The sequence below is a fragment of the Passer domesticus genome, chromosome 1 (genome assembly GCF_036417665.1).
Source record: "Passer domesticus isolate bPasDom1 chromosome 1, bPasDom1.hap1, whole genome shotgun sequence".
Taxonomy (NCBI): Eukaryota; Metazoa; Chordata; class Aves; order Passeriformes; family Passeridae; genus Passer; species Passer domesticus.
Genome location: NC_087474.1, coordinates 125,526,756 through 125,544,871, shown reverse-complemented (window position 1 = coordinate 125,544,871; position 18,116 = coordinate 125,526,756). Strand labels below are relative to the sequence as shown.

The following is an 18,116-nucleotide window of genomic DNA, read 5'->3' as shown; positions in this document are numbered from 1 at the left end:
AACTTACAAGCTTCATCTTGCAACAGGTGTTAATTGCTCTGGTGAAGGGTCAAGTTTACAGCATGGTGGCACCTCTGAAGCAAGCCTTGATGATATCACATCTTCATAGTTAGGGAGTTCTCATTAGTCTTACAAATATGGCCTCATTTGCAGAATTTTTAACAAAATTCTCAAATTTACAGATATTTTTGTAACTCAGTCCTGAGGGAAATCACTGAAACTGCTTGTATAACTAACTTTGTTCATCTGTGAAGCCTAAATCACAATATGAATTTTGTAGAAAAGAGTTAGAAGCTATGAGTTGCTCAGCTGATCCATCTAATGAAAAGGATCTGTATTCTCTTGCCCTTTTTGTTTTCACAGATGAAGCATTGAGTTAGGAGAATTCTGAGATGGCAAAAGTAAGTGGCAAAAAAGAAAAAAAAGTAAGATGGCAAAAATTATGAAGTGGTGTTTAAAATCACTGTATGAACTTTCTGTGATTTAGCTTTGTTTTTCTCCTACCACCCATGGTTGGGTTACACATTTGCATGCAAATCTTTCCCATGGAAGCTCTGCCCAGAAACTAAAGGAGTGGTTTTTAAAAACCTGTTGTTAGTGTCTCCTCCATATTCTGTTCTCTCCGTTTCTTGCTGTATTTCCAGCTTGCTTTTTCTTCTTGTTCCAGGGTAAACCCACACTTCCTCACACCTCTTTGTCCAGATATCCACATCTAAATACTCTTAAATACTCTTGACTGCACACCTGTTTCCCAGTTTTTATCCTTTCCTCCAATACTTTCTCCCTGCAAGCTTGTATTCCCTATTCACTCCCTTGAGTTTCTGCCTTTTTTTTCCTTTTTTTTTTTTTTCTTTTGGAGGGGGTGGCAAAAAAACCCCCTCCTCCAACTGGAAAGCTGAGGGGGATACCTGTAGACATTTCAGTAATGTATAAGAGTCCAAGACATGGTCGGATATGGAAAAATGCTGATCAAAAAGTATTAACTGTAGAAAGTCAGAAAAGGGAAAAGTAATATAGACAAAGTTTTGTAAACCTTTTTCTGGGCCTAAGCATGCCTTAATAATTGTATATTAAATGAAATAAGGCTTTTAGCATAGGTAGGCCAGAGAGATTCCAAAGGAAACCTAATACAAGGAAAAGGTTATACTAAAAATGCAAAATAAAATAATAGCAATGAACTCTTTACTTTTCATAATTGAACTCACTGCTGTGCAGCAAAGTTGGAGGTTGAATTCAGTTTCACCGCCCTTTCTCCTGGTACAGTGAATATATTTTCATTACTGCGTATGCACGTTAAGGATGAGGTGCTCCAAGGCCATTTTGCACCAGTAGGGACCCCACTTTGCACTTCATTTCCCAGCTGCAATGAAGTTGCAGCATTTTGCGATTTAGTATCTAAAGATGGATTATTTTAGCCAAAAGGGGAGGCCACGAGCCTTAGCGGGTCCCGGGGGCAGGGATGACCCTGCTGCGGTGCGCGCCGCGGGTACCAGCGGCGGGGGCCGCCCCTCCAGAGCGAGCAGGTACGGCTCACTTTTGGGGCTGGAAGAGATACACAGGAGATGGGCGTAAAGCGTAAAATTCTAAAAACCGGTCAAGCGCCTAAAAGTGGAGAAACCAAGCCCAGGAGAGGCAGGGCGGTGCCCACCTGCCCGCTCCCTCGCCTGGGGCCCGGGAGGGCGCTCAGGGGTTAATCCCCGCGGGGGCGGGGGCAGCCGGGCCGGGCCGGGCCCCGCCGCCGCGGCTCCGCTCAATGGGACGGGGCCGGCGGCGGGGCTGAGCTCGGCTGTGCCGTGCCGTGCCGTGGGGATGTCGCAGGCTCCGCCGGGCGCGGGGCTCCTCAATGACCTGCCCGACCACTCTCCGCGGGTGCGCGGCGCCGTGTCCGAGCTGCGGCGGCGGGCGGAGGCAGAGCCCGGCCAGCGCTGGCCGCAGCCCCTCTCCGATGCCTTCCTGGTGCGGTTCCTGCGCGCCCGAGACTTCCACCTGGAGCTGGCCTGGAGGGTGAGGAGCGGCGGCGGCGGGTCCCGGCGCCCGGGCTTGGGGGGGTCCGTGCCCTGCGCTGCCCGGGCCGGGCGGGGCCGAGCGGGGTTGCCGGGTGTGAATGATGGCTTGTCACGCGTGTCCCCGGCGAGTCAGTGCTCGCTGTGGCGGCCGGCTCGGCGCGGGATCCATGTGGTAACACCAAGGCTGTGGTAGGCGCGGTACTCGCCCGTACAGTCAGTGCGGTAAGGTCACAGCTCCGATTAGGAAACAGTATCCTTCAAAGGACACCCGTGTCATGATTGTCAGGCTCAGGTTACTAGCAGGCGTACTAGTTTCACTACAGACTTATAATTACTCCAAAACTATGAGTAAAAACTTTTTGCTTGGAGTTTAGTCTTTTACAGCACTCCTTGCAGGCTGTGGTACTTTCCCAGCTCTTTGCATGCCTTTTTGCCACAGAGCACACATATTTTCAATACCCAAAGGCACAGATTGTTATCAGTTTGTTATTTTTTTTAATGAAAGATTGACAGCCATTAAACCTTTGGAACAGAAAGTATTTCCAAATCCTCCCAGGGCAAAAGCGTTGATTCACATGTGCCAACTGAAAGCTGTGTTTCCATGGAATTTTGTGTTGTTTACACTGCATTGCCCAACAGACTTCACCTATTAGTTTCTGACTTCTCTGGACTGTAGATTTTCCAAGTTTACTCGCCATAAGAGATCATTGTTTGCATATGGATGTATTGCAGGATCAAGGTAGCTAAAAAAGGAAATTGAGAAATTGAATTAAGCCCTTAATCATAAGTAGCTTTAAAATTTCTGGTTTTGTTCTTTTCATTTGACTCATGACATTTGCAGCATAGCTTTAAACCTTTCCTCCTTAACAAAGAACCAAGGAGTCAAGTCAGATTCCTTTGGATTTTATGTGTCTTAACTTTTACTTGAAGTTCATGAGAGTGTTTATATCAAAGCTGTGCGCTAACCATTGTAGGACCATGCCTTTTTCTTTCTTTCCAAACAAAAACCATTTTATTTTCCTGTGTTTCTTGGTCCCAAAATGCTTAAAGGGCTTAATGAGGACATAGGGATTCCTGAATATCCACTCCTAATTGCATTGTAATTGGTTGTTACTGGTAATCCTATAGACAGGATGATGGCACCTCTGAATTTGGCCTGTGTGTTTTTGCATTTTGATGGGATGTGGGTGTGTTAGGTAGGTAGGACTGATGTTTGGGAGTGTGGAATCTAGACTAGGTTTAGGGATGGGAGTCTATAAAGTAGCAAACTTCCTATGCTTCTCTTGAGAGTCAGCCATCAACACTGGGGGCCTCCTTTGAAAAGTTGTCTTTTTAAAACCTCTTTAGATTTTCTGGGTCTCCTCAGGCTGCTAAGTTTCTGGATTTCAAACCTGCCTTTGAATTAAGAAATTCTGATGTTGAAAACGAACCCGTGTTTAATGTTTCTGTCTAGAATTTCAGTTCTCCAAGTGCTGTAGCCACTTGCACTTAATCTTCTACATACCAGCTGACACCATTTTCTAGAATACTTCTCTTACAGTAATGGAAGAATTACATTACAAGAATGTGTTTATTGCAATTGGTATATCAAGGCCAAAGAGAATTATTGGGCAAAAATCTCTCGTGGTCCTAAGTTGTACATTCATCTAACTCAAGTGTGACTTCATGCAGAAGTTATGTTAGTACTTCATCCTAGACAGAGCCCTCCTGCCATCGGTCCAGAGAGTGGCTCTTCCCTCTTGTCCTGATTTGATGTTGCCTCTCTTGAGTTCAGGCTCACTGGGCTTCCTTGTACTACTGCATAGTATTTGTAGAGCAGCTAAGGGATAATCAAAGTTAATGGCCCTGTCAGTGCATATAGGCAAAGGTTGTCCAGCATCTTAGTATGGGCTTATACTTAGCCTTAACTATGAATCAAGAGTCTGGCACCTGATCAGACCATTTTATTGATGCATTTCTGGTTAATAATTGACACACATTTATCTGTTGTCAGTTACCAACATTTGGACATGCTTCAGAAAAGAATAATCAGGTAGATTGTGTCAAGACATTCAATTTCTAAATCCTTTATGGTGACTCACAACAGCAATTTTTTTCCATTTTTCCAGTGGCAATTCCAGACTTGCTTTTAATGATATATTGATATCTCTCATGCTAGAAGAAAATCCAGCACTGAAACAGGTATCTGGAATTGAAGGACTTGAAGAAGAGATAAAACTGCCTTAATTTCTTGAAGAGTGATCATTCAGTTAAGCTCAGTAACAGACTATTCTCACAGAATCACAGAATACATTGAGTTGGAAGGGACCCACAGGAATCATTCAAGTTCAGGTCCAGGCTCTGCACAGACGCCCTGTCAGTCACACTGTGCCTGAGGGCATTGTCCAGATGCCCCTTGAACTCTGTCAGGCTTGGTGCTGTGACCGCTTCCCTGGGGAGCCTGTTCCAGTGCCCAACCACCCTCTGGGTGAAGAACCTTTTTCTAATACCCAACCTAAACTCCCCCTGACACAACTTCAGGCCATTCCCTCATGTTTTGTCACTGGTCACCACTGAGATCAGTGTCTGCCCCTTTTTGAATGTACCAGCTATTGTGTGTATGTTTGAGTTCGCTGTTATCACTGAAAACACTGCCACTTGGATTCACTATTGATATGTGAAATCTGGACAACTAGCATCTCCTTTTGGACATATATGTTTCTTCCTGTTTTATTATCCATTACATCCTATAACTCTTGTATAGGACTCACTCTCAGTGACTTTGGCATGCTGTCTTTTTGTACCTGAAGTAGATTATATTCTGGGGAACAGAGGGAAAATGTTTGGCGTTGAAGCTCTATGCAAAGGGTTTTCATAACATAAATATATAAGCATTACTTTGTGGCACTGAAAACTCTCTAAATATCTAGGATCCTTTTAGGAGTTCTGGTTGATACCAAGGTAGAAAGCCAGAATTTTGTTTTTCATTCGACTTACGGAGGAATGAGGATTTCCTCGTGCGTTCTGCTGCAAGGAAGTCACTTAGGATGACTGTGCTGTGCAAGCAGTGTTGTTTTCTGTAGTGTCAAACACACTGCTGAGTCTTGGACATTATCTCTGAGGATCTTCACGTCATTCAAACATAAATGCTAAGTTGAAATCAGTCACTTGGCTGCTTTTCTTCCATCTATACTGAGGAATTCCTTGAAAAGGACGGAAGAGCCCTTATTATCTCTCTGAGCTGACTCTTGAGGAAACAAATCAGTCAGCCAGGCTTCTCTGTGCTAAGCCAGCACGTGCCAGTCTTTTTCCAGTGATAAGGAAGTAATGCATGAAGAATTAGGAAAGTTCTGTGTCTCTATAAAATATTTCAAATTCTTTGTCTGAGTAGTATAAATTTAAACATACAGTTGTATGTTTAAATTCTGGGTATATTTGTACACCCATATATTTAAAAAGATGTATAAAATACATATGCGCACAAAGTTTTATATTCTGAAATTTGAGCTGTGGTTTCTCCTGCAAAGAATGCCAGTAGAAAATATTTTTTCCCCAAGCATTGTGTGCACTGATACTTCTGACACAACAGAGGCCTAATTCTGCCTATCATCCATGTTAATATAACTAAATAGTTGTTAATCAAGAAAAATATAATTAATTTACGCATACATATGCATTAGTTTCTCTAACAAGCACAATGTTTTCTAGTTATTTTGCTTCTAAGTAAAGTACCAAGTTCACTTTGGTTTCTAGGACCTGAATCTTGGTTTAATTGGTAACTTTGTAATCTCTAATGTACAGAAATCTGGAACTGTCCCCAACAGACATCAGGGAAAAAACCCTCTTAATTAATGCTGAACTACAGACACTGGAGTTTTTCATCCAGCTCTCCCCCCCTTTATCAAGTTATCTTGCATCTATTTTCAGATGCTGAGCAGATGCTAAGTAGGTTATTCCATTTGTAAACACAGATAATTATAAATTGAGATGTTTTTCTTGTGTTGTTAAGCGTGTGAGCCATTTTTTATACTGGGTAATGAATGTGCCTGTTTTTCCTGAGATTAGGTTGTTTCATCTATATCCAAACTGATTGTTATATGCAACATTTATGTTTTACCTGCTGAAAAAGAATCTTACTTGAAAAAAAAATTTACCTTAATTTCTGTGCTTAAACAGTGTAAAACTAGAAAACCTCTAAACCACTGCTAGTGTTTGAATTTCTTTATATGTTTAAGGATTACTCTTTTAAGTGGCCATGTGAGACTTGACTATGTCCAGCTGTAAGAAAGGGGTTGCTTACATAAATAAAAATTTACAGAATATCTGCCAAAAGTAGCTGTAGATTCTATGGAAGATGCTGTAATGCTGACCTTTACTTCAGACCTAAATAATTTTAGGTAATTAGATTAGGTTTTCAAAATCTGAGAGCTCTTCAGCACTTTGTGATTTTCTTGCCAAGGGAAGTATATTTTAGGCTCAGTCAAGTTATGTGTCTGAAAGGTGCACCACTTGTGAAAAGTGTCAGAAAGTATTCCAACCATATATTTACTCCTTAATGGGTGCGCAAGTAGGTTAACTATGCCTTCTGTAAGGATCTTGAGTGCATCATAAGCTGAAAACACCACTCTCTTTCTTCCAAAGTCCAAGAACTTAAATCCTTTTTTCCAACTTGGAAAATGCAAATATCATGAAAATGAGAAACTATCTGTATTGACTAGACAGGATAATTTAGGGTATTGAATTAATGTGTCATTTTTGTTCTCATCCTAGTTTTGGCAGGGAGTTCTTCAAAGAGGTGTTTAAAATATATGTCTTCATGATGTTGTGGTACCACAGATTTTAGAAGAAAAGTGACAAATTACAAACCGACAGATGTTTGCATAGTTGTTTTCAGGGTGGTTTTGTATTTTGCTGCTATTTCAGAGTCTGTTTTGGAAAGACCAAGGAAAAAACATGTTGACATTGCTGTCTGGCACAAAGCAGTTGGGATTGCTCAAACAGTGCCCTTTGTAGACAGTAAAGTACTGACAGAATGAGATAATCAGAGTACCTCAACAGGCCTATCTTTGCAATTGTAGTGAACTTCTGCTCCACAAATTAACTTACTTTTCCTACTTCCTCCCTTTTTCCTTCACCAGGTTTGTTTGTTAGTTTTAAAACTAACCTAGGCTAAATCTGATTGAATGCAGTCAAGAGACTTCTAATAAAATTCTCCTAATGGTTAAATGTTTCTTTCTATGGTGATGGTTTAGGATGTGGATTTTATCTGTTTTTTTTCCACTGCCAAATCAAGTGGGATACTAGCATGGTATATAATTAAAAAAAAAAAATCTAAATATGTATTTATAGGCTCTATTTCCATAAAAAATAGCTAATTTCTAATCAGTGTGCCATGTATTTTAAAGCAAATTTTGATGATAAACAATAATGTTTTATAGATAGTTTCCTCATGCAAATTCCTTTGAGAGACCTTCAAAATCATATAACCTTAATCTGAGCAGGAAAGCATTAAGCTGAAGAAAAGGTATGTTTTATGTAAAATGATACAAGAAGCTTAAAAATAGAGGGAAGAATAGGAGATAAGACTAATTATCTGACATGAGCATGCTGTGAGCTCCAGGATGCTGAATTCCAGGTCTCCCTCTAAGAGTGTGTAGGGATGAATTCAATTTTACTGAATTTCCTTTTGATCATTCTTCCAGTGAAAATACTGAAGAAAATAATACTTGCACAGATATGAGAAATTTAAATTTTTTTACAGTTATATTCTATTAGTTGGACCTCACAGCTCTTTTAACTTGAGTATTTCTGTTACAAAATATAGAGTAATTGATGAAGGAAAAAAAAATTCTGTTAATACAAATGAAAGGAAATAAAAGAATTTTCGTTGATGCTTTCAGTGCAATTAACACAATTAACACAGTGAAACTGTGCAAAGGATCAGCTTGAGTTTTCCTGTTTGATGAAATATAGAAAAAAATTTTAAAAACTAGGCAGGCTGTGCATGCCACCTTTAAGATTTAAAGCTATGTTTTGGTTTGCTGTGAAACAAGATACTGAAAAGCCTGGTTCTCTTAGCTACTTTGAAGGTCTTGGGTTAGACCTCTAAGTTATAGCCATTGAGGAAATTAAAACAAAATATTAATTACTTGTAATAGCTATCTCTCTACTTTCCAAACTTAGTGATAACCTTAGCAGAGGTGATACAGCAGAGGCAAATTTTAGTTGATGAGCAGAGAGGAAGCATTTTAGAAGACAGTCTTACCTAGCTTCCTACTTATGCACAATGTCTTAAATAAATTTTAATTGCAGGGCATAGTTCATTTTCCCCACAACCACTTAATATTAAAGGAGACACAGTAATTAGACTTGGAAGTTAGAACTACTGCATCACCAACTTAACTTTTCACAATCCATCTCTAAGATGACCTTTCACAGTGCTGCCTGTAATTCCTCAACACAGATGTTACCTCACAAAGGAACACCTTTAATTGCCTCTTCCTCAGCATTAGTCCATGGCCTTTCAACACACAGCTCCTCCTGTGCCTTAGAAATGCTGGTTATGGTGCTGCCTCCCAGTCTTGGGAATCAGGCTGACCAAGTCCCTGACAGCAGATGGGATCTCTGTTTTATTTAACCAGACAGGTTGTCATTATTTCCACTCTGTGGGAGGGAAATTGTCCAATGTGTAATAGACCCACTTCTGTGTTGTATTCTCTCATTTCAGAGGGGTAGAAGAGACCTCAAACATGTTTTTGGGTATGCTGATGAGCGTACCTGTTTCAAATAGTAAAATGAAATTATTGATGACTGTAAAAAATAGGGAGGAAGGGAGAGAGTGAGTGAGTGAAGAAGAATGTTCCTCCATAAAATTTTGCACTTCTAAATTAAAAAAAATCCTGAATGAGTCTGATGAAGTAGCAAAATGAACAATCCTAAAGGTAACCTGAGCAGAAAAAAATGGGGTTTAGATGCAATTTTACATAGAAATGACAGGCTTATTATATATTCAGTTTTCTTTCTGACACAAAATGATAACTGCGGTCCATTAATGATTTGACTGGGTTCTAAATTCATCATGACAATTTACTCACTTCATCCAGTATAACAACCTTCTGTTTCTAGGAGTGATTTGATTAAAATATACAATTAAATTATAGCTAATTTAATGAATTAAACCTCACTGTGACCACATTTGGAAAACATATTTTTAACTGTGCTCTTCCTATAATAGCTGATGCTTACCTGACATCCACATTATTTTCTTTTTCCAGTTATTGAAGAATTATCAGAAGTGGAGAATCGAATGCCCAGAAATAAGTGCAGATTTACAACCATCTTCTGTTCTTGGTCTTTTGCAAGCTGGCTATCACGGAGTCCTAAGATCAAGAGACCCACATGGAAGCAAAGTTCTAATATACAGAATTGGTGAGCGACAAAATTGCTTGGAATGGTTTTACACTTGATTCTGACAGTGAAGTTTTTAGGGGTTTTTTGTTTGCTTTTTTTTTTTGCTTTTGTTTGTTTGCTTTGGTTTGGTTTTGTTTTTTATTGGGGTTTGTTTATTTTTTTAATTACCACCATTTCAGGTGCAAACCAAAAATATTTTATGGGTACAACTGCAGGGGTTGATAAAACTAGACCATATCAGAACATCTTAACTAGAAATTTAATATATTTATGTACCTTGCTAGAAATGCATTTACATTAATATAAAGATGAACTTAGTGAGCTATAACAGTTAAATAATTTTACTTATATATTGGTATAGCTAAAGCTGTACAATCCCTTAGGAAGAACCTAATTTTCTTTTTTAGTGAAATTCTTATTGCATCATAACAAATTGAAGGTTAAAACTTATAAGATTTTATTATTATGTAGGGTTTTTTTGGCTCTGAGTGTCCAAAAATCATTTGACTCTGAGTAAATTGTCAAAGTTGTGGGCTAAGACTGTGGTACTGATGCAGATGCAGCACAGAGTAGGGAGAACACAAACAATGGTGTACACCTTGTCATATATCAACATTCAGTTTAGGCTCGGATGAGCAGTTCACCAGGCTTTCATTGTTTACTTGTAGCCAAAGAGTCCTAGCAAACAACACTTAGAAAATGCTTGATGCATCTCCCAAAAATTTTTTCAAAATGTACATAGTTAAATCTCTTCATGCTTGTTTTCTGTCTTATCTCTATGCTTGTTTTGGACTGAAACTTTATTTTTGCCAACTTTCAAAGAACTGTATTATTATCATCTGTAGGTCTAGTAGGCGGTTGTGCCCTCTAAAGCTTTCATCTAGGGTTAAGGCTCATCCCATGCAATTTTTTTGCTCAGGCCTCAGAAAAAAAAAAAAAAAAGAAGTGAGATTCACTGAGTTGTGCCAGAAAATTACGGTGCTGAAAAGCAATTATATTAATTGATTGTACTGATGATCTACAGCTTCTGCTAGCATGAGTGTTACTGAATTGTAACTTGTACTGGGTCTGTGGCCATAGGTAGAACATGCTACGTTACATGGTACTATCTACTAAAAGAGCATCAAAGATGAATGAGAGAGCAGGCACACAAATTAACTTATGCACTGGCAAACCAGTTTATTTCAGGAACTTTGTTCTTGCCGATTAATTCTTGTTCCTGAGAAGCACATTAGAAGCCATGGGAATAAAGAGTGCAGGTGTATGGGGTTTTCTCATTGTAATGCAGGGTAATCTATCTTCTCTTCAGGACAGTGGGATCCCAGTTTATTTACAGCATATGATGTGTTCCGTGTAAGTCTCATCACATCTGAACTCATTGTAAAGGAGATTGAGACTCAGCGAAATGGAGTCAAGGCCATCTTTGACCTTCAAGGGTGGAGATTTGCTCATGCTTTTCAAATCAGTCCAGCAGTGGCCAAGAAAATTGCTGCTGTTCTCACAGTAAGTATGACATAATGCTTTATGCAGCTTCATTGCTATGACTTCAATTTTTTCATCCCTTCCAAGCTATAGTAAATTTTTCTTCTGTAGGCATTCTCAGACTATGCAACTTAGAAGAACAAAATCCTAAAACAATTACAAGTTGTGCTTGATTTTACCTAAATTTTATTCTTGTACACCAGTAAATGCCCTCTAGCTTCTGCTATTTTATAAGAACTCCACCAACCTGTTACAACACAAGAATTTCATAACTGGAGGAGCAGATGAAGCCCAGTTTTCGAAGGATTTCTGTTTGTTATCCTGTTTCATCTCTTCTCTTCCATTCTTTTGTGTATTATTACTGTGTATCAATATTTAAAGCATTTATTCCTGTCTCAGAGAATATTAAAAATAGCATGCACTGTAAGCAATTAAGAGAAAGACACTCCTAACTTGTTACCGGTATGGATGATGCTTATGTGATCTTCCAGCTGCTAACAACAGAATGTATAACATTTATGTTCTGCTTGCTTTCTTCCCACAACATGAGCATTGTTCGGTGCAAATCACTGTTACCTCACCTCCTGTTTTTCATAAAATCTCAGGACTTTACTATCTTTAAGGCTTATTCATTTCTGCCAAATTCAGTTTAACTTTGCCACTGAATTTGAGAGAAAAAAAAATTAAAGAAAGAAGGGGACAGAGAATTGACAGGCAAGCTACAGTGTAGTCCTATAATCTTATTTTCCTTCAGAAGTTATGTTGAAAGTCAGTAATAATAAAACTGTTAGCCTGTGATGTGGAAATGAGCCAGGGAGATAATCTCTTGCTCTGATTTGGTAAGGTTCATATCTGAGATTCAATCAAAGCTTAGTCATTGAATTAATATCATCAGAACTTCAGATGTCCTTCCTTTCTGATACCTACTATAAAAATTTATTGAAACCATTAGGTATTCCCAACTTTGTACATCTAGAATAAGAACTCCTGGTGTTATGCAGTCTTGGGTCAGATCTCATGGAAACAGGACTAGTGATAGTGTTTCAGTTGATTTCTGAGGTAGTAAACATATTGCTGGTAATTTTTTTAACCTTGAAATAGAGCAGAAAGGAGGCAGAATAAGATTTGCAAGAACATCTAAAGGTTTCAATCCATTATCTCAAAGCAGGAAATTCTTTGTTTCCATCTTGACCTATTTCTGATTTTTTTAATATTCTAAATGCTTATTCTAGCTATGCAAAAGGAAAACTAAAAATTGTTTCCAGTATTCTTTTCTAAGAAGAAAAAGAATTTTATTTTTTTTTGTCCCCTGATTCCTTTCCTCACTTTTAACTGGGTTTGTAAATTTTGTCCAAAGATTACATTAGTGTTGTTCAATATTACATAATCATAAAATATCTTAAGTTGGAAGGGACTCATCAGAATTATCAAGATCAACTCCTGGCCCTGTGCAGGACACCCCAAGAGACACACCATGTGGCTGAGAGCATTGTCCAAACACTTCTTGAACTCTTGTCAGGCTTGGAGCTGTGATCCCTTCCCTGGGGACCCTGTTCCAGTGCTCAACCACCCTCTGGGTTAAGAACTTTTTCCTCATATCCAATATAAGCCTTCTCTGACACAACCTCCAGCCATTCCCTTAGGTGCTGTCTCTGGTCAGGAGAGTGAAGAAATCTTCCCTTCCTCTTCCCCTCACAAGGAAATTGCAGACTGTGATGAGGTATCTCCTCAGTCTCCTCTTCTCCAGGCTGAGCAGACCAAGTGGCCTCAGCCACTCCTCACGCAACCTCCCCTCCAGGCTCTTCACCACCTCCTGACCCTCATTTGAAGCTCTCTAATAGCTTAATGTCTTTTTTCTATTTTGGTGCCCAAAACTGCACACAGTATTCAAGGTGAGGCTGCCCCAGTGCAAAGGAGAGCAGGACAATGCCCTCCTTTGCCCAGCTGGAGATGCTGTGCCTGATACACCCCAGGACATGCTTAATGCACTCCAGAATATGCTTATAAGTAAAACCTTAGTTTTAACCTGTACTTTACTCAGGAAATGTGTCTTGCAAATTACTATCCTGTATCAAGAAACAGAAGTTAATAGAAAGGAAATATGTACTAAGGAATGGAAAGCATACTATGGATAATAACAGATTTTTCAAGATAATGTCACTTATCCCAGGCAGAAAATTGTTTTGTGAAAATGATAGTAGACTTTAAGTATATGATAACCCATAATAACATTAAGTGAACATACAAGCTGATAATTTTAAGGTCTTTATCATACATTAAAATCTAGGAGTGGCACTAAAGAAATGTTTTAGCTTTGGATTTTTTCTTCCTTAGAACTATTGAACTAGTGAGGAGATATGTTTGTGAGAAGTACCATTTTTATAAGCAGAAAACCTCTCAGAGGTAGTATCAAGTGGGATATGAAGGGAAGCTGTACTTTCCCCATTGCACAAAGCTTGTTTTGAGCACTGCCATATTTTCTTTTAAATTTGAAAGATCTGGAACTTTTAAATGAATGCAAGTAGAATCCAAGCTGTTTCATGTTATAAAGGTTGTATAGCAGATATTTTAAAATTTTCATTAAAACAGTAATCTTGTTGTAAAGCTGAACTTCTGTCTTGGCCAAATTCCTAGTAATTTCAAGGCTTACCTCTAAATTATAAATAAAACTTACTTAACTTAAAGTTAGTATTTTCAATAGTTTATATATATTTATGGCTGTAAATTGCCAATAAAAGCACATATCTAGATAGCATTTTGTAAATTAATAGCAGAATCTTGTGAAAAATTGTACATTAGAAGAAAGGCTGAGCACAAAGTTTGTGTACAATTTTTATGTGCAATTTGGTGATAGTTTTCTTTTTTGTTTTTCTGTTTGTTTTTAATATTCAATCTCACCTCCTACTGAGGTGAAAATATTTTGAGATCTTTTCCCTCTAATGAGAGGAACAAGATATGATTTTTCTAAATGTTGTTCTCAATTTACACTGCTAGAAAGAATTGGCAAGGTCAGAAGAAATACTATAACCTATGGACTAGACAGTTTTTACAGGCCTGTGCTTAGTAATAGAGGTGTTTCAATAATGTTTTCTTTTTCTTATTCTGTTTTCCATGTATGCTGACAGGATTCCTTTCCACTGAAAGTTCGAGGTATCCACTTGATTAATGAGCCTTTATTCTTCCACCCAGTCTTCGCTCTAATTAAGCCTTTTCTCACTGAAAAAATAAAGCAACGGGTGAGTGCACACAAATATTTCTTTCTGCCACAAAATCCTTATATGACAATCTGCAGCACTTTCCTTAGTCTCTGTTACTCCTAAGTACTGAAGAGCATAAATCATTTTTGTTGGCTAGTGCCATACAGACCTCCAGAATCTAACAGTAAAGCATTTGCAGTTATTATTAACATAAGAGTAGCAAATGGTGGTGTTATCACTCCTCTGAAGAGAAAAAAAAGTGACACAAAGAGGTCATATTTTCTTGAGGTCACATAACAATTCTTCTGCAGAACTAGAAATAGGTCCTGGATTTCCCAGTGCTCTGTCTATAAATGATTGATAGAGAAAAATGATCACTGAGCAGTGTTTTATGGTCCAAGCTGTGCAGCATTAGTAGAAGACAACTGTTTAGCTCTGACAGACCTCCAGAGGCATTTATGCATCAAAAATTGGTTAGACTTAATTTCTAAGTTTTTTTTCCAAATAGCTCCTTACTTGCTTTAAATAGTTTTGCAGTTAGAGATCTGCAAATAGATTTGTATTTGGATGCAAAAGCATGCCAAGGACTATGGTTTGTTGCAGCACATGAAAAATACTGGAGTTTTCAGCTGGCACAAAAGTGAAGTGGTAACAGCAGGACTAAGGTACAAAATAAGCAGAATATTGTTATTTCAGTTCTGAAGCTTCCTTTTCTCAGCACATGGATCTTGGGCATTTGCAATAGCCACTGCATGCCAGGACAGTCAATCCTAGAAAAGTATCAGACTGGAAATAATGAACAAGGCTTCAAAATAGCTACAATAAAGCAAGAGGAGAAGAACCAAACATACAGTGTTGAAAGACTTAAAGTGGAGAAGTAGTCCAGAATCCAATTCCAGTTGGAACTGAAAGATAAGGACTGATGTATAGATTCTGTTGAGTATCTTCCTTGACACCTGTTTTAACCTACATACATACTACATAATCTTGTTTTTAAATACGTGTGGCAGGACCAGATAGTAATGGCCGTGAGCCAGACAGGGCTCTTTTCTTGGAAATGACTAAAGGGCAATGACAAGATATCATGACAAAACAAATCACCAGTATTCCCATGGTTTAGTTAAGTTTAGCAGTTTGGATGTAGTGTGTACTCTCACCAACGTTGCTAAACCAGTCTGGAACAAGTGCATAGTTAGTTTTGGCTCCTGTGCTCACAGCTACACAAAATGCAGTTCTCAGGTTGTAGTCCATCCTTCATCAGCCTTCAGATTCAGAGGAGGACGAGTTTGAGTACCTAGGGGAAACTCACAAGGGTAGTTCCTCCATTTAAGGAATTAATTATGAACAAATACACTTATTTAGTTAAACCAAGCTGATAGGTTCAGCTCTTGCAGTGAGATGCTTTGCTGACTGTTCTCACTCAATAGTCTAGCATTCATACCCAAGTAAATGCTTTTAATATTTTGGTTTAGGTGTACATGCACGGAAATAACTACTTGCAGAGTCTGACCGAACACTTCCCTGTCAGCATGCTCCCACAGGAATATGGGGGGGAGGAAGTCTCCATTGAAGAGCTGGCCAAGGAATGGACTGACTTCATAATGGCATCTTCAGATTATCTTCAGAGCATTTCTCTGGCCTAGGAATAACCTTAATATACAGTATTTTATTAATTCTTGAACACTGGAATTGGAAATAAATTTAATATGAAAATTTCCATTGTGAATGAAACCAGTATGTCTTTGCAGGGCACTCATTGAATGTTATGTTGGCTGCACTTTTATACTAACTGGAGGCTATCAGTTTGTATGTCTGAAGAGATTAATGAATTTTACATGTTTGTCTCACTGTTTGTTATTGAGTAACTTGTATGCCAGAAAGCTGAAGAGTGCATTGGAAATCAGATTGATACTGCTGCTGTTCGGTCTTTGGAGACAACTCATCTGTGATAATGTAGTCCAGAACCTTACACTTAGCTCTTGAATCTTGGCTTGTCAAGACAATACAAAACAAAGAATAGACTGTGAATAGGATAGTTTGTTGCAGAAATAGGACTACAGAGCTGATTTACAAGGAGTGAAGAGGCTGCTTTTTTGATTGATTCTCAGGGAAAAAATGCTGTTTTGTTAGTTTGTATCAAATTGAAAATTAGTCAGCAATAGTGAGACATTTGTGTTACTCTTTGTGCTGCTTGTGCATCTTCCCTTTTTGTCCTAATTAACAGAATAATATTCAAGTTTTATAGAAAAACAGCACATACCTATTCTTCCAAGAACAGTGTGAATCAGGGGAGGAACTGGTAAAATAGTCATAACAACCTTGAAAATTGTTATTTTCTTTCTTAAAAGTGATACTGTCTTTGGACAACTATAAAAAACTCAGATTATTATCCTTTAATCTCTAGTATAGTGGACTACAGAGATCAAAAGTTTTCAGCTGTTTGCATTATCTGTTTGTTTCAGAGGGTAAAGTAGGTTATCCTTTGCAGATCTGAACTTTAGAAATATCTGTTGTATTTTTAAGGGTGTTGTAAGGTCACTTGGGACCTCAGAATAGGAGATGCTTGGTATTGTAATTTTATTTTCAGTACAGTAACTGTTCTTAACTCTGTTTTGTTTTTGCATAAGCACTATATGTTTAAGCATTCCATATGAATTTTCCTATTAATAAATCCATAAAAAATGCTTTTATCTCAGGTAGCTAGAAATTATAACTTCTGTTATTTAGTACTCTTTAGGACATTGGAATGGTATCTAGACATAGGGAAGAGAAATGAAACTATCCTATTATATTAGAAATGCCTTACTTTAGATTATGATTAGTAAGGCGTTATTGCAAGAGTCATTGGAAACGATTCTTTATTAGCAAGAGGAACATCTATGAAAGACCCCTTGGAGTACTTGTTGATTGTATTTTCTTCTGCTGTGGTAAGATTAATGCCAGAACTTCTTTCAAAACTGACAACAACCTCTTCCAATTTCTGAATTTCCTGAAATGCCTTTTTAATTTTTCTCTTTCAAAATATTTTTGATATGGGGCCTAAATTTAAAGAAACCTTATTCAGATATATGATTATGTGAAGATGTATTTCATAAATATTTCTTTTTCTCAGATTTTGTGATACTATTTTGTGATACACTGTTTTGTGATACAGAAGATCCTTAAATAGACGAGTTCGATGAACTGCAAATTCTTCTTTATAAGAAAATAGACTAAGTAGTCAGGTATCTGGCAATTGTTCAAGTGTGGAACTCAAGTTCCAAGTAATTTACCAGCTGGAGACCTGAAGCTATTGTCTTAATGTTACAGTCCTTCAATTTTAATCTGTGAATGTAAACTGCACTAAGAAATGAACCATGTTTCAGTGAACAAGAAAATTTAAACTTTTCCTATGAAACCAATCTCTGATTGCTACTGGTTTATGTAGTAGAAACCTCATTTGATTGCACATGTATATACATATTTAGCTGTGGCATTTTAATCTTTATTTGGACTTCACCAGCTCTATGAATATAAAGTTATAAGTGGTTTAAAAAATACCCTGATCGTGTTATTAAGTGGTAGGGTGTTTGCATAACTCAGCAGTTAGAGCACTGAGCGCAGTTATTTTTTCCTGAACTGTTAATTATTTTTTAATGTTTACATATTATATAGGATGTGGGAACTGTTAATTGCCATGGCTGCTAATAATAAGGACACAATATAATTGGAACATTTACATAATGAATAGTGAAGATATTGGTATGATGTGCGGTGGTGTCGCAGCTTTGAGCAGCAGCCAACAAAACAAAAATCCCTCAGTGCATTATTCTTTAAAAACATCGGGAGTGCCTCTAAAAAAAAATAAAGTTCCTTTTAAACGGTACAAATATAATTTACTACTGACTGTAAGCGCGATGTAATGCACAATTTTTAATTTTTTCCCCCGCTCTTTTTAAATGTATTAGCATATATTTTAATTAATAAAGCCTTTCTGGTTGAACCAGTCTGTCACGGGTGCGCTTTCAGAGGAGGAGGCGCCGCGGGGCTGCGTTTGGCAGCG

At 38.1% G+C, this 18,116-nt stretch overlaps 1 protein-coding gene across 1 annotated transcript; it reads left to right on the top strand.

Moving 5' to 3' along the window:
* The first annotated feature begins 1,726 nt into the window (after nucleotides 1-1,726).
* On the top strand, nucleotides 1,727-18,056 carry TTPA (alpha tocopherol transfer protein). Its single transcript, XM_064387404.1, has 5 exons — nucleotides 1,727-2,004; nucleotides 9,260-9,413; nucleotides 10,705-10,898; nucleotides 14,003-14,113; nucleotides 15,547-18,056. Exons 1-5 carry the CDS (start codon nucleotides 1,810-1,812, stop codon nucleotides 15,715-15,717), a joined length of 825 nt encoding a protein of 274 aa, XP_064243474.1. The 5' UTR covers nucleotides 1,727-1,809; the 3' UTR covers nucleotides 15,718-18,056.
* Nucleotides 18,057-18,116: the final 60 nt, after the last annotated feature.